The 16,159-nt window shown below is 38.4% G+C and overlaps 2 protein-coding genes across 3 annotated transcripts in view; one reads left to right on the top strand and one right to left on the bottom strand.

Moving 5' to 3' along the window:
* Positions 1–2,746: 2,746 nt before the first annotated feature.
* LOC139975784 (uncharacterized) lies at positions 2,747–11,828 on the bottom strand. 2 transcript variants are annotated; one of them, XM_071983951.1, is made up of 3 exons: positions 11,375–11,828; positions 10,010–10,174; positions 2,747–6,914 (listed from the first exon to the last, which is right to left on the bottom strand). In XM_071983951.1, the coding sequence occupies exon 3, from the start codon at positions 6,851–6,853 to the stop codon at positions 4,658–4,660; it is 2,196 nt and encodes a 731-aa protein (XP_071840052.1). In that variant the 5' UTR covers positions 6,854–6,914; positions 10,010–10,174; positions 11,375–11,828; the 3' UTR covers positions 2,747–4,657. The 2 variants fall into 2 exon arrangements, with proteins under 2 accessions (XP_071840052.1, XP_071840051.1); XM_071983950.1 differs by lacking the exon at positions 10,010–10,174.
* A 100-nt stretch (positions 11,829–11,928) lies between these two features.
* Positions 11,929–16,159, top strand: part of LOC139975787 (DDB1- and CUL4-associated factor 17-like) — a 31,193-nt gene continuing 26,962 nt past the window's right edge. The window contains exon 1 of the mRNA XM_071983959.1: positions 11,929–11,947. The gene's annotated coding sequence lies outside the window, so the exon portion shown is untranslated. The remainder of the gene's footprint in view (positions 11,948–16,159) is intronic.

Raw genomic sequence — 16,159 nt, forward strand, 5'->3', positions numbered from 1 at the left:
GCCAAATGTTTAATAGCGCCCGTTGCCCAACAAATGCACATGACGTTCACAACATGTCATAGCAGTATTTAGTGCGAGGGCAGCCTGAGCGGGGTTGGCGAAATAAATTTAACCAACAAGAAAGTGGGATGTTTATTTAAATCAGATCTTCTTCTACATAATTTGAATTGTTTAATTCCATGATATATTTGTCATGAAAACATACTGTAAGTAGGTAAATTTGAATGGTTTTTGTTGTACAGTATCCACAAAATACCTGCGTTGGTTATGTTTTTATTTATTTTATTCTTTTTGTATACACTGTTTGCATGTTCTCAGAAATGTTCTCAGACTTAGTCGTTTACAAATAGCTACAGCAAGAATTATTCTCAATCAAGGGCGGCGGAACCGGGGGGCACAGGGGGCACGTGCCCCCCCCCCCCACTTTTCCTCAGGTTAAAAATGTGCCCTTTTCCTACATCAAAATTGAGGTGTCTCAAGTTAGCAAGAGGCCAGGGAACCAGAATGAACACTCAGGAAGGGCCGTTTCCGGCCATCTGAGGGGTTTGTAAAACCAAAAATTTTCTTGTACGCTCCGCGCCAACCGATGGTGGCGCTCCGCTCAGATACAACTTTGCATACAGCATACAGCATACAACTTTGCAAATCCTGGCTACGCCCCTGACTTTTAATGAATTTCTGTGGGTCAAACTCAAAGCTATTTCGAATGGAAAAAAAATTGGTTAACATATTAACAAGAAATAAACTCTAATTCGGAAGATTCCTACATTAGCAACTAGCATGATTTCACCTCATTTTGTCTCAAAAGAAAACTTGTTCCTTGTTTCCCAATTTGCACATTGGATATTGCAGTGCTAGTATGCATATTTTCCTTGAGGGGGGGGGGGGGGGCGGGGCGGGGCGGGACGGGACGTTGATGGAGTGATGTGTATACGCAAATAAGTTAATACAATAAGAGTTATCAAGGGTACTAAATATAAGGCTGCATCAGTCCAATCGAATTTCTGCAAAGTGCCCTTTGATGTCGGTGCCCCCCCAGATTAAAAGTGCTTCCGCCGCCCTTGTTCTCAATGCAACATTTGATGATCGATCTGAAGACCTTTTTAAAACTTTAAACTGGTTCTCACTCGAAAAAAACGTTTAAAATGTAAAAGATTGTCAATGGTGTATAGGTCTTTAAATGGTCTGGCTCCACAGTATGTTGTGGAAATGTTCCGCCACACAAATAATATACATAACCACTCTCTAAGGTCCACCACACGAAATAATTTATTTTTAGAGGTTGGTAATACCCAGTATCACCAGAAAACATTTTCATATGTTATAATGTTGCTGCTAAGGAATGGAACGAATATCAAAGGAGTGTAAGAATGCGCGAAGTCTTTAACTTACTTTTAAACGTTCTATGTAGGACTTTAACTAATTTATTATGCTCTAATTTCTTTTCATTGATTGTTCCATGTTGTATTTTATGTCATAGTCAATTTTTATTTTTATTTTCATTGTCGTCTTATATTTTTTTATTATTATTATTATTATTTTATATGATTATATTTTTTCTTATCACTATTAGTTATTTTATTTCAGGGCCTCGGGGGAGATTAGCTTTACGCTAACCGAGTACCCTTTAATGTTAAATAAATAAAATATAGACAAGATCAGGGACGGCGGAACCCATTTTGGAGTGGGGGCTGGGACAAAGAAGTTCCTGTATGTATTCCTCTGAAAGGGCAAAAGCAACACGGAGCACCAACGGCCCGCAGTAGAGGTAGGAAGCTATCAAAAGTGACGCAGGGAGGGAGAAAGAAAACGGGTGACCAGTTTTGGTATCTCAGTTACCAGACGCATTTTACTTGGTTTGCTATTTTACAGTGTTTTACGGACACGGGCCCAAATGTCAGTGACACAAAATTGATCATTTTATCTTCAACTTTCACTTTTTCCCAATAGAGGTATAACTTTTTTTCTTGAAACTCCTGTTTTTCACGAACTTTTAAGCCGGTAATATCGATATGTTTGTTTTCTATCTCAAGTTTTTTCGACTGTTTCCGCTTTATTTCGTTTCATTGTTTCGTTGTTGAAGTCTCCAAAATTCGACCATTTAAATTATTTCAAATGTTTGTCGATATTCTCATATTTCCGGACTACCATATCTCCCATATCTATGTGTAAGCCCTAACCAAATAGAGCCACGACACTACTCTTTTTTCAAATGTGTGTGTGTGGGGGGGGGGGGGGGACATTTGATAGTGTCCCCCACCCATCGAAATGTGGGGGGACGCGTCCCCCGCCCCCCCTGGATTGACGCCCATGGGGCAGCCTCCCTTATCGATTGCATAATTTGGTTAATGTTCAATATATATATATATATATATATATATATATATATATATATATATATATATATATATAATGTTATATATATATATGTATAAATGAAAACGTAATGAGAAGGAATATATATATATATATATATATATATGTGTGTGTGTGTATATGTATATATATATATATATATATATATATATATACACATATATATATACACACATACTTATATGTTTAAATGTTTAAATGTATACATGTATCCAAAATATTCAGTTGTTCACTTCATGCTGCAAAAGTGCTAAATATATGAAGTAGATCAAGTACATGATATAGAATACCTGTACGGTAACTTACAGCATGTTGTTACTCGAGTTTCACGCCTGTTTAACAGGGGATTCATAAATCAACACAACGCAGGTAATTATTATAATGTATTCTGATATAGATGAACAATGTAATAAAGTAAAATGCAAAGTCACAGTAAAGTACTGTATATGAGTAAAATGTAAGGTAAGTATATCACAAAGAGGAAGTTGGAGTAACTCTGCATCCTTTTATACTATTATATTATATTAAGGGTACGAAACCCTCCCGCTATCTGCCGGTAGCACTTTGCGTTCACCTGAATATGAATATTTCCAGTTCAAACGTTTGATGTATCCATATCAATGCAATACAAGAAGGAGAACAGATCACAGGCGAAAATTGCGAAATTGGAGAAAACAACCACGTTTGCTCGAAACGTGTCATTTCTAGGCGATAGTTTGCAAAACACATCTTTTTGGTAGTTTTATATGGTTTTATAAAGATTCTTATTCGCTGTCCCAACTGCCTTCTCCTTTGTATCCTTACCCACCCCCACCTCTAAGCGTATGTTTGTTAGTTACTGTTTTTAAATCATCTTGAATGAACGTATTACGAGATTTATAATTTTTTCAGCAGTCTTGTAACGTTTCAATTAAGGCTATTTTAACTGCTTCAAGTGATCCGTTTGAATGCTCCTGCAATGCAGTGGAGTGCATAACTGTTTAGAAAAGTGGGAAGGGACCAAACATGTTTCTACTCCTCTATCTAAAGTGGGTGGCGTCGAACTTCACTCCACCCTTCCTCTGATTATGACACTGCATATTCACACTAGTTTCCTTTTTAACATTATGTCACATAGACAGTGGTTATACATAAGAAGCATGTTAGCTATCAGCCTATCTGACCCTTTCTTTAATATGTTCATATTCTTTAATTTAGTGCAAACTAATGTAAGGTTAATTTCAATATATTATTGCCATATGTCCCAGCCGTCTATGACATTCAAGGAGAGCCGCCAACAAACCGGATCCTTCACATGGCTATTCTGAACATCCAAAGGACGGATATCTATAGGTCCCAATAATCTTTGATGTGATCCAACAGCTATAAACATAGGTTACGTTTTCTGTTTTAAAGTTAAACTTAAAGTTTGAAAACTGGTAACTTCGTATTTGAGAAAGACGGTCTTGCAATTGGATCCCAAAGACTCGGTCTCTGCTATAGAACTGTTACAAATCATCTTTGACCACCACGTTCGCAAAATAGTACTAAACTATGCGCAATATACGGTATTAAGAAACGAAGTATAGCCTATAAGCATTTCGTTCTCGCGGTATTGTGTTTACAGCTATACGTAAAAAAAACCTCCCTTCGGAAATGCATGTATATTGTACGTCCATCTTCGTTGGGTGCAGATATTCTTAAGAAGATACAAGAAAATAGAGCACTAATATATATATATATATATATATATATATATATATATATATATATATATATATATATATATATATATATATATATATATATATATATATACATATATATATATATACATATATGTATATATCATATGTCACAAGTGGTTATTTGAAATGGAGGATCAATATAAATAAAGAGTTGAAATCCAGAAATTATCTGTAATGATATATACTGCACCACATTGTATCACAAAGCCAATATTGCTTATACCCAAGGAATAATATGCCAACCTTGTCTAGAAAATGTGTTAGGCTGTAAAAATATTTATTCATAACAAATGTGCATACTCATATTAACGTAAATTAATCACTATATATAGGAAGACAGTCTTTGTAATGGATATATTAAGATATGGAGATAAACTCCTTAGGAACTAGTTGCCAATTATAATGCAGCTAACAATAACTCTTAGTAATTAGGATTGTAATATTTTCCTATGTCTGTAAAACTCCAGTCGAGCAAATACAGCAACGATAACAACCAATCTGTGTATCGTAACTCGCGATATCATTTTGTTTTAATATGTAATTTCTATACAGCGCTATACAGGTACTAGTCCGTAAGTATACATTTTCCCGGAACTTCCGGTAGCTATCACGAGTTTCTCCTCACCATCTACTACGGATGTGGTAATGCACCATGACTCGTCATCAACGGACATTGTTGTTAGTAATTGCTGACCATCTCGACTGTATTGTGTTAGCACAGTATTTCGCCCCCTATCATCTTCCCATAACATGTAGATGAACCCTCCCATGCCTATGCACACACTGTAAGGTTTTAAGTCAGCTCCACTTAGATTTGGGTTGGTGAATTTATACACCACACTACTCCCTGAAGTCACCATGGTAACTGCATATGAGGTCCTACCCTCATGGTCACAGATCAGAAGATTACCGTCGTGGACAGTGATATCTTGTGATTCCATGATTACATCAGGTAGTACTATAATGTGACTGTAATTCAGCTGATAATCAAATACATACAATTCTCTTCTGTTAGTACCAACAATGATTTGATTCTTGTCGGGATTCATGGTAACAGAACACACAAACCTATCATCTGGCCATGTCTTAGCCATATCACTGATGTTCTTCTTTTGGTAAGAATGGTCAGAAATATTATAAATACCGATTTCATCCGGTATGCTAACTGTCATGACATTAAACCCCGGCAAATTACAACAGAAACGATTTGCACAAACCCTAAATCTCTTATTTCTTTTTAAAACATACTGATTTAATATTTCTCCTTTCATGTTAGTGACAGTGATGTGTGATTTATCTTTTGATGCCCTACCAGTCATAACGATATTACCATCGCCACTACATATCATACCGGTGATATGGTAACCTTTAGCTTTGAACCCTGCAACATCAACAACAGACTCTGCCCTTTCTGTAATTACAACTTTATCAGATATAACTTTTGTCAAATCACTGATGACAAAATCAGATAAAGATTCTAACTCTGGATATTCTTGTTTCATTTCTTCGAGCATACGTTCACTGGCTGCTCTTATGTCGGGGACACACTGTGCGTCTGTCCAATCGTCATTACATGCAAGAATGCTAGAAGACGTTGCTGATAAGTTTTCGAATCGTTTAATAAGTTGCTTACATTTATTTAGTATTTCTTCACATTCCGTTTTGTTTTGACTTGTAAGAAGATCCTTAGCTGTTGTCAAGGTCTTGAAATTACTATCTAACTTCCTGAGTTTTTTGAAGAATCCACCCTCAATTTCTTGACCATTTTCCTTAAATTTTTCCAATTCCTGGTCATATTTTACATCGGTAATTTTCATATTTTCTTGATGTTTCATGATCAATCGCTTCATTTCCTCTTCATGTTTAACAATTATTTCACGTTTTTCACATCTTCTTCTATTTTCTATGTCAGCAGCTCCTTTTTCACGTTCATCGTTACATTCAGCAAGTTTATCCTTTATTTTCTTTGCCTGTTCCTCGTGTTGACTTGTCAACAACAATGTCTTTTTTATAGCATTCTCATTCAATTTTACTAGCGCCATTTGAACCTTCTCGAGTAACGCGTATAGTTTAGTTTTGTGCTGGCTTAGTTCAGCGAGGTTCCGATTCAGTAATGTCCTTTCTTTCTGGGCTAGGTCAGTCACATCTATGAGATCGTGACCTTTGTGCTTACTGTGAGTGCAAACTAAGCAAACTGGTTCATTTTGGCATGTACCACAGCACAATTTGGCTGGTTCTTTTATATGAGAATGGCACCTGGGATCTTCCGTCATTGCAGCTATTTCCTTCATGGTCAGGTTCTTAGCCGCCATATTTTCCAATTTCAGAGTGCTTGGTTGGTGATCAGTAAACATTTTACTACTGAAATGAACCTTGTAACATTCGTTGCATAAAAAATCTCTACATTTAAAACAGTAGGCGGAACATACTACATCCTTTAAACAGCTCACACACTGCTTGAAATCTTTCTTTTCGAATGATTTATGCAATTCTATGAACTCGAGCATACTTTTCATATGAAAATCAGTCTTAAAGCCGTCCAATCCATCCTCTGGTATACAACATCGCTGTTTACAAAGTGGACATTCAATTGTCCCATCATGGCTGGCTTTCATAACTTTTCTCAAGCAATCGTTACAGTATCGATGAAGACATGGTAACTGTTTCGGCTCATTAAATTGATCCAAACAAACAGGGCACTGGAAGAAGTTTTCTGTCAGGCCCTCCATGAAAGGGCTCCAGGTAGCCATGTTGATGAAGGTTGTTAACTCTCACTTGAAAACACTGTACTCAGTTACTGTACGTCACAATCTGTGAAAGAGTGCAGGAAAAGAAAGAGAAGGGTTCAACAAATTATTATCTATGCATGTATTTCATAAAATATGAATGGAAATACAAACATACATGGATAACCCATTCAAACTGATCTGGAAACAGAAGTGCTACTGCATTTCTGACCAGTGTTTAACGCGTCCTTCATCTCCAAACTTTTGGAGAAGGTTGTGTATGAACGACTTGAGCGATACTAGCATACCAATGTCCTTCTCGAACAGTTTGGACGTTGCATTGTAATAGTTTGAGTCAATATCTGTCCAACCGATTTCAAACAGTTTGCATTAATGTCAAGCTTATGGAACCATTACCGCTAGAGCTTGGCGTTCCACACTCCACAGGGATCCGTGCTTTGACTCAAGCTATTCACTATGTACACAATCGTACATAAAAAAGCTTGAATTATCATGTCTATGCGGATGGCACACAAATTTACCTTCATTCAAGCATGTTAATTAATATCTCTGCTAGTAGATGTGTTTTGGAGAATATTGAATATTGCTTTGTTGATATCAAATAGTGGATGACAAGCAATAAACTTAAACTGAATGGTGACAAGATTGAAGTAATCATAATCATAATCTGAAAAACCTTCCCGATGCATTGTCGAGGGCAGAAGGAGTTTCGATTAAATCCGTATCAGCAAGTCAAAACTTGGAGTTTATCTTGATACAGCTCTTAATATGGCTGCACATGTAAACCATATTTTTAATCTCTCTGATCTGCAGTAGGTTGATATTCTGTTTTAATGTATAGAAGTTCTCACTCAATATAATCAGGCTTAAAGTTTAAACTTGATTAAGTTGGCTAATCATTGTACCAACACACAAATGACTTACAAAGCCCAGCTATTAGTATTTAGAGCTCTTGTACTCTATGCATAGATCCACATACCACATGTGAAATCCATCAAAAGTTTGATTTTTTTTTTTTGCTTTAAAACTTTGACCTCTATTGAGCTCAAGTAACCTTTGACCTCCACTGAAAACAACGTACGATTTTTACTCAAGGTGGGGCCACATACCAAGTTCATCAAAGTTTTGATTCGTTTAGTTTGTAAGGTATTCAGACTTTGACCTCTGCAGAAAACCCTTCGGTTCTTAAAGTCAATGTAGGAGTTCCACATATCGAGTATTAAATACATCCAAGACCTACTTTTTGAGTTCAACCGTTTTGACAAGGTTTTCAGACTTTAACCTCTGTTGAACTTAACCTTCACAAAATACAATATGGGTTGGTTCGCTCGATAAGGTGGATTCAAATACCAGATATGCAGTAAACCCAAGCTTTATTTTCGGATCGTGTATACAAGGTTTTCAAAATGTGACCTCTGGTGAACTCAAATAAGATTTGGTGCTTGTACTTGCTTAGTTACATCCACATGCAAAGAATGCAAATCACAAATGACCTTTGACTTCCACAGAAAACAATAGGATTCTTCTACTGAAGAGGTGCATCCACGTACATCACTGAAGTTCACCCACCATACAGTCAGTGGCAGAGCGTCCATACAGTCAGGGGCGGATGCCCCCCCCCCCCCCCCTGACGAACTCAAAAGGACTGCTGGCGCCCTTTTCAGCTTTTTACCACTTTTACTTATTCACGTTTATTGGCTTTTTTCTTGCGCTCTCATCTACCTATTGACATTTGTCACATTTTGTTGGGGTAATTTTCTGACAAAATGCTCTAACAGCTATTTATTCTTCGTTTATCTGCAAATTAGCATGGCCCGGAAAGTGTCATTTCCGGCGATCTAGGGAGTATCTTTACTCAAAAAAATTATGTACGCTCCGCGCCAACCTGTGGTGGCGCTCCGCTTAGATAGTGTCGAAAGCGCCCCTACGGACCATTCTCGCCCCTCTGACCAATACCCCTAGCTCCGCCACTGCATACAGTTCTTGTGTTATTGTGTTTACAAGCCAAGGTGCCACAAACATACATACACGCACACCCACACATACACACCATCATCATCACAAAGATTCCTTTCGCCTTCGGCAAGGAATGATAAAAATGAATGACAAAAAATCACTCGATAAATCAGTGAATAAAAGAAATGCATGAGTTTTATTTTTGCGTGAAGAGCTATACACTGAGTTTTCAGAGTATTTCTAAGTGAGAATTAATGACAATTAACTAGTCAATAAAACTTAACTATCTTTAGCTAGTAGTGTTGAATAATATATACATACATATATATACATTGCATCAGATATAAACCAACTCATTGTGCTATCCTCGTTGCGTAACTATAGTCCTCTGAGTGTTCGGCGTTACATGAGTAATCGAATTAATGCAACTAATGTGAGCAATAATATCAAAACTAATCAATCATTCTTCGCATAAGTAAAACTGGTAACATCACTTTAAAGGGGAAAAATTGGACAGTATATTTTTTAAGCTCCTATTTAGATACCATATTTATTATTTTAACACAGTACTCAGCTACCTCCAGAAAAACATACATTGTTCAACGACACGTAGGCGGGATAATGTCGTTGTGTCGGGTGAGACTGCAATTTGTGTCACAAAAAAGTATAAAAAATAACAAAGAATATGATAAACCTGTACTTCTAGGCTTGTAGGCACTCCCTCCCCCACCCCCACCATCCATGAAAATGTTTCTTATATAGTATACACTCATGTCGGGGATGTCAGGTATTCAGTTGACTAGTTAGAAAAAAAATTGATATTGCAAAAAGCGTGGTAGCCCAGGTGAGCTGCGCTTACGGTGGTGTTACACGGAAATATCCAGGCATCATGATGCTAAATAAAGAAAATCATTAGGCCTATATATGTCACAAAACAAATAACACAAAACGCTCTCCACAGAATTGTCGGGCAAAAATTTGAAAAAGATTCGGGCAAGCTACTGCATATATATATATTTTTTTCTCTTCTTAGGCTGCCCGATTTTTTCAGGACTTTTGCCCGAATTTCTTGTCCTCTGGAAATTTGGGCAGGGGGGAAATCTGCCCCCCTGCGCCCCCCCCCCGGCCTCGTACGCCTATGACACTATTGGCACTGGGAGTTTTTGCAGTTTTAATATTTTCGGTTTTTGGACCATAACTGACCTTTGGTGACCTTTGTGGGCACACAATAGGGCACACCTTCTCCATATGGCAGATATATAGTCCAAGTTTGGCCTCAATCCAACATTCCCTTATTGAGATAGAGCGTACCCAAGCAAGTGTCACAGACGCACACACACGCCAACCTGACTGCATAGGTTCCTTTTGCTAAAGCAAGGAACCAAAAATGAAAATTTCAAGTATTACCACATAAATATTCAAAAAATATACTTTTGTTGCATGTAATGGAGGATTTTGTGAAACCATACATGTCTGCGGTTTGAAAATTCTACAAGGTGTAGACTGTAGAGCATTTACAGAAAATAAGTTTGCTAACATACAAAACTGTCCGACCAAAGCAATTTAATGACTTCATGACATTTAAATAAAAAAAGCTTCTAACAGAAGTTATGGCCTGACTTTAGAATCCGTACCATATGAATGTGCAAGCTTACTTCGAATCGGCCGAAGAACAACTGTATAATCCGGCTGAACGTGTGTGCTCGCACCGGCTTGGTTCAATAGAATAACAGTCGGTGAATAGGTGCGTCGCGTGAATGATTCGCTTGAATGAGAGCGGCATAGTAGGAAATAGGGTTAGGAAATAGGGAATAGTTAAATCCATCGATGTACGTGGTATTTAGTGGTTTTTTCCACCCCGGAAGAAACCTGCGAACCCTGTAACATACTAACGTATGCCAGCCCATGCATCCCGGACGGTGAAAAAGCTAGGCCTATTCAGCGTTACAATGCATATTAACCCTATCCTAGCAATTATGGGACGATTTGCTAGTGTAACTAAAACCTAGGCCATATTCATGCATACAAGAAGTTCAGAACGGAATGTTTTGTTCGAATAGAGAATATTTTGCGATCGCTGTGTTTTTAAAGAAGGAGTTTGTATGAAGGAGTTTGGACAAATACAGTATGTTCATTAGGCCTCTCGTACTAGTTTTGAGATTATGAAAATTTGTATGTCGATTGACACTTAATTTTGGTGACACACCAAACTTTTTTATCAGAATTTGTAAAGGAATCTATCGCATATAGCGTTGTATTGATGATTTCATTTACTGCGGAAAGAAGCCTTCCCCAATTCTTTCAAATCACGATGAAACGATCGATCGTTCTGCAACTTTAATTCACGCTAAAACGATAACATTAGGATAGTTTAAAGTGCCAGTGACAGTGCCAGTGAAATGATAAATACACCATCACGATATTACGACCACGATGCGACGCCCGATATTACGTTAGGTATTTGCTGTAGGCGTAATGGAAACGATATTACGATAGACTCCTCATATTTATTTGTCACGATGCCACGGCCGATTTAATCTGGGCGGTACTGTACATTGTGTGGCTTACCATATCAGGATTTCATCGTCACAATCTTCTTCAGATTCAGCGATGTCGTCATCCTCCAACGGCTGGATGGTCAAATTTCCCATAAAAAGGTCTAACGCCTCATCGGCGTTGTAGTATTTAGCCGTGATGTATGTGCTAAATACGTGAGTAAATCCTGTCACTCATATCAGTACGCGTGTCAGATCTAATTACTCGCTTGGCGTGTGTGTGGTGAGATATTGTCCCTTTTTACGGATGTGTCACCGTAACGAAGACGAAGATAGCGTGCCTAAACGCTACACGACCGGTGTGAAGTTAGAAACGTATTCCTCGTTCTTCTTTCGACATTCGCGAATGACTAACTGCTCCCTATTCAGTTACTTATTCGACAATGGTATCGACGTAACACCTATGGCAAGACGAATGCATTCTTACAAGATGTTCAACATTTGGTCGTGGAAAAGAGGTTTATCTACAAGGGCGACGGAACCGGGGGGGGGGGGGCACAGGGGGCACGTGCCCCCCCACTTTTCCTCAGGTTAAAAATGTGCCCTTTTTTCTACATGAAAATTGTACTCTTGATCACCTTATTAGGTAAGCGATATTTCAGTAAGAGATCTAATCCTAATTTAGAAGTATTAATGAATTTCTGTGGGTCAAACTCAAATGTTTACTACCACAAGGTTTCTAACATTCTGGTGAGTGCCATTCATAGGCGTAGGAGCCCAGTTTGATTTGGGGGGGGGGGGCCTGCCCGGAAAATATAACCGAAATTTTCGTTCAACACGTTAATGTGAATATCATATAGACATGCCAATAACATACAATCGTTTGCCGTGTTATTACCCTTCCATGTTGGTTAGAATTATTGGGGAAGTCTTTACAATAACAATGATAATAATATCAGGTTAACCATTGAAAAACACATTGCAAATTATTTTTCTTTCAGTAGGTGCAGCCCCCCAGCCCCCCGCCTCCTACGCCTATGGTGCCATTATGCATATTCAATTTGCCCAAAAAATCCTAATGCATTTCCAAAAATGCATTGCTATATTTCATTGTGACTTTGTAATAAGCAGAAGCCATTTATAGCCTACTATGAATAATGTGTGTAGTTTTAATATCCCATAACCTACCCCATCCTTTCGTATTTTGACATAGTTCAATTGCTTTCGTGCATGTATCGATCGCGTGTGCAGGGACTTGGATTTTATAATGATTTCACCTCATTTTGTTTCGAAAGAAAACTTGTTCCTTGTTTCACAATTTGCACATATTGCAGTGCTAGTATGCATTTTTTCCTTGGAGGGGGGGGGGGGGCGTTGATGGAATGATGTGTATACGCAAATAAGATAATACAATAAGAGTTATAAATGGTACTAAATATCAGGCTGCATCAGTCCAATCGAATTTCTGCAAAGTGCCCTCGACGTCGGTGCCCCCCCCCCCCCCAGATTAAAAGTGCTTCCGCCGCCCTTGTTTATCTATGGGTCATTTGAAATCTAGTGACAATGTAAATGGGTTTTTTTAAATTGATTTTTTAAATTAATATAACGGGAACTGAAAAAAAAACCATTAGGCCCCAAGCACATCCAGCACGCCTTGGACCACCTAACCAATGGGTAATATGAACTCTAATGACAATTTAGAAAAGTACCATGATGCGTCTTGCCCGGTCCAAAGAGTGCTTGACTAATTAAAATGACCACTAAATCATGATCACTTCGTAAATGAATGTAACGGGACCTGAAAAACACCTTGAGGCCCTAATCAAAACCAACACGTACCACCTAACCGATGGGTCATATGAACTCTACAGACATTGTAGAAGGGTACCATAATGCTTCTTGCCCGGTCAAAAGAGTGCTTGACCAATTTAAATGACCACTTAATCATCACTTCTAATATTAGTGTAACGGGACAACGAATGAAAAACATTTGGGTCCTAATCAAGACCAGCACGCCTTGGACCACCCAACCAATGGGTCATATGAACTCTAAAGACATTTTAGAAGGGTACCATAATGCGTCTTGCCCGGTCCAAAGAGTGCATGACCAATTAAAATGACCACTACATAGTCACTTCTTAAATGATAGTAACTGGACCTGAAAAACACTTTGAGGCCCTAATCAAAACCAGCACGGCTAGGACCACCTAACCAATGGGTCATATGAACTCTAAAGACATTGTAGAAGGGTACCATAAAGCGTCTTGCCCGGTCCAAAGAGTGCTTGACCAATTAAAATGACCACTAAATCATTACTTCTTTATTGATTGTAACGGGACCACGAAAAAGCTTTGGGCCCTAATCCATGCAGCACGCCTTGGATCACCAAACCAATGGGTCACATGAACTCTAAGGACATTGTAGAAGGGTACCCTAATGCGTCTTGCCCAGTCCAAAGAATGCTTGACCAACATAAATGACCACTAAATCATTACTTTTTTAATGAGTGTAACGGGACCACGAAAAAAGCTTTGGGCCCTAATCCATGCAGCACGCTTTAGATCACCAAACCGATGGTTAACATGAACTCTAATGACATTGTTAAAATTACCATAATGCGTCTTGCTCGGTCCAAATAGTGCTTGACCAATTAAATTGACCACTAATTCATCACTAATTAAATTAGTGTAACGGGACAACGAATAAAAAACATTTGGGTCCTAATCAAGACTAGTACGGCTTGGACCACCCAACCAATGGGTCATATGAACTCTAAAGACATTAGAAGACTCCCATAATGCGTCTTGCCCGGTCTCGGCCAAAGAGTGCTTGACCAATTTAAATGACCACTAAATCATTACTTCTTTAATGAGTGTAACGGGACCATGAAAAAGCTTTGGGCCATAATCCATGCAGCACGCCTTGGATCACCAAACCGATGGTTAACATGAACTCTAAGGACATTGTAGAAGAGTACCATGATGCGTCTTGCCCGGTCCAAAGAGTGCTTGACCAATTAAAATGACCACTAAATCATTACTTCTTTAATGAGTTTAACGGGACAACGAATGAAAACCATTTGGGTCCTAATCAAGACCAGCACGCCTTGGACCACCCAACCAATGAGTCATATGAACTCTAAAGACATTTTAGAAGAGTACCATAATGCGTCTTGCCCGGTCCAAAGAGTGCTTGACCAATTTAAATGACCACTAAATCATCACTTCGTTAATGAATGTAACTGGACCTGAAAAACACATTAAGGCCCTAATCAAGACCAGCACGCTTTGGACTACCCAACCAATGGGTCATATGAACTCTAAAGATATTGTAGAAGGGTACCATAATGCGTCTTGACCGGTCCAAAGAGTGCTGGACCAATTTAAATGACCACTACATCATCACTTCTTAAGAATTTTAATGGTTCGACGCAAGGGAGCAATCACGCTATGGTAAATATGAACTCTCAGCCTAGAGGTAATTCCATGGACGTTAAATGATGGTAGGCAGTCAGTTCGTACATCGGTATCAATTAGTTCGAGCCTTATGTTTAAGCGCTCTTTTACGAGAGAAAACTTCTAGGAAACATCCTGAATGAATCATTCAATTACAATCAGAACGCATGGTCCTTTGTTCCGCTCCGTCACATTTGTCTTATGAAGTATTGAGCAAGGGCGTAGGAACCATTCCGCCCCACCCCCCCCCCCCTCTCCGCAAGTCAGAAAACCCCTTTTTCATTTCCAAATGAGAAAAAAAATCTCATTTGGAGCACCAAATTGCATCTAAGGCCAGGTGAAAATGCAAAATTATTTACAAAATGGAGTGGGTGTTGAAGTGTGCTATATTGCACCAAATTGCATCTGAGGCCACCTGGAAATGCAAAAAAATTCCCTCCCCTTAGACCCCTCCCCCAGGCCGGCCATCAGTCTTCAGCCCCCCCCCCACTCAAAAGTACCTTCCTACGCCACTGGTATTGAGTAATAGTAAATGAAACATCTTTGCACATAGATTGGTAAAAGTGTATCAATTCTACCAGATTAAAGTAATTTCGGCATAGTACCGTCCATTTCCATCCAATCAGAGAATAAATGGGGAGGGGTGGGGGAGGGGTGGGGGAGGGGGTGGATATTAAGCATGTAATATTTCTCCTGACTTCTATTCTTCCATAATTGACTCAGCATATCCGAATTTATATTTACCGAAGAATTATTACATTAAATACAATTGTAAGTGATTAGACCGTGTAATTTTGTCTTAATTTAACAAATGCGAAATTGACCTTAAATCTGGCACTTTTGTTAATGGATTGAATGTGTATTGTGTATTGAGTAAAATTTGTATAGCTAGATTATGGAAGTTATATTTAATATTTAGGTAACATTGAAAAAAAGGAAATTTACTCAAAACTCACACTTACTCTGGTCTATGTTTAGTTGGAATAAACCCAGTGAAACTTCTTATGGTGGATCTGCCTTCTACACTCCAACAGAAACTTTGTATTGAAAAATCGCTTAGAGAAAGGACAAGCACATGGGAACAAGATAAAATAAAAATGCATAGAATGGCACTATAGGGTAACTTGGATTGGTTTATTACCAACTATGACTAATGGAGACCATAAAGGAATCAGAGAGGGATTTCGGCATAAAATATATGTCTGGGTAGAACTATTTCACTTGAAGACTATTTTGCAAAATAAACTATTAAAATAAGTTTATCTCCGCTTGACCCGAGATGACTGATTGTCTTTGTCAGCTCTAGAATGTAGCAATGGAATCTTTCAGAACCTACGAAGGGGGTAACAGCGTTAGCAAACACTTTCATGGAGAGAGGCAAGAAAACTTCTCTGTTCTTTAAA

Source organism: Apostichopus japonicus, chromosome 11, assembly GCF_037975245.1.
Source record: "Apostichopus japonicus isolate 1M-3 chromosome 11, ASM3797524v1, whole genome shotgun sequence".
Taxonomy (NCBI): Eukaryota; Metazoa; Echinodermata; class Holothuroidea; order Aspidochirotida; family Stichopodidae; genus Apostichopus; species Apostichopus japonicus.

Coding starts and splice junctions, on each gene's coding strand:
- LOC139975784 (XM_071983950.1), bottom strand. CDS start 6,853: ATGGCTACCTGGAGCCCTTTCATGGAGGGCCTGACAGAAAACTTCTTC.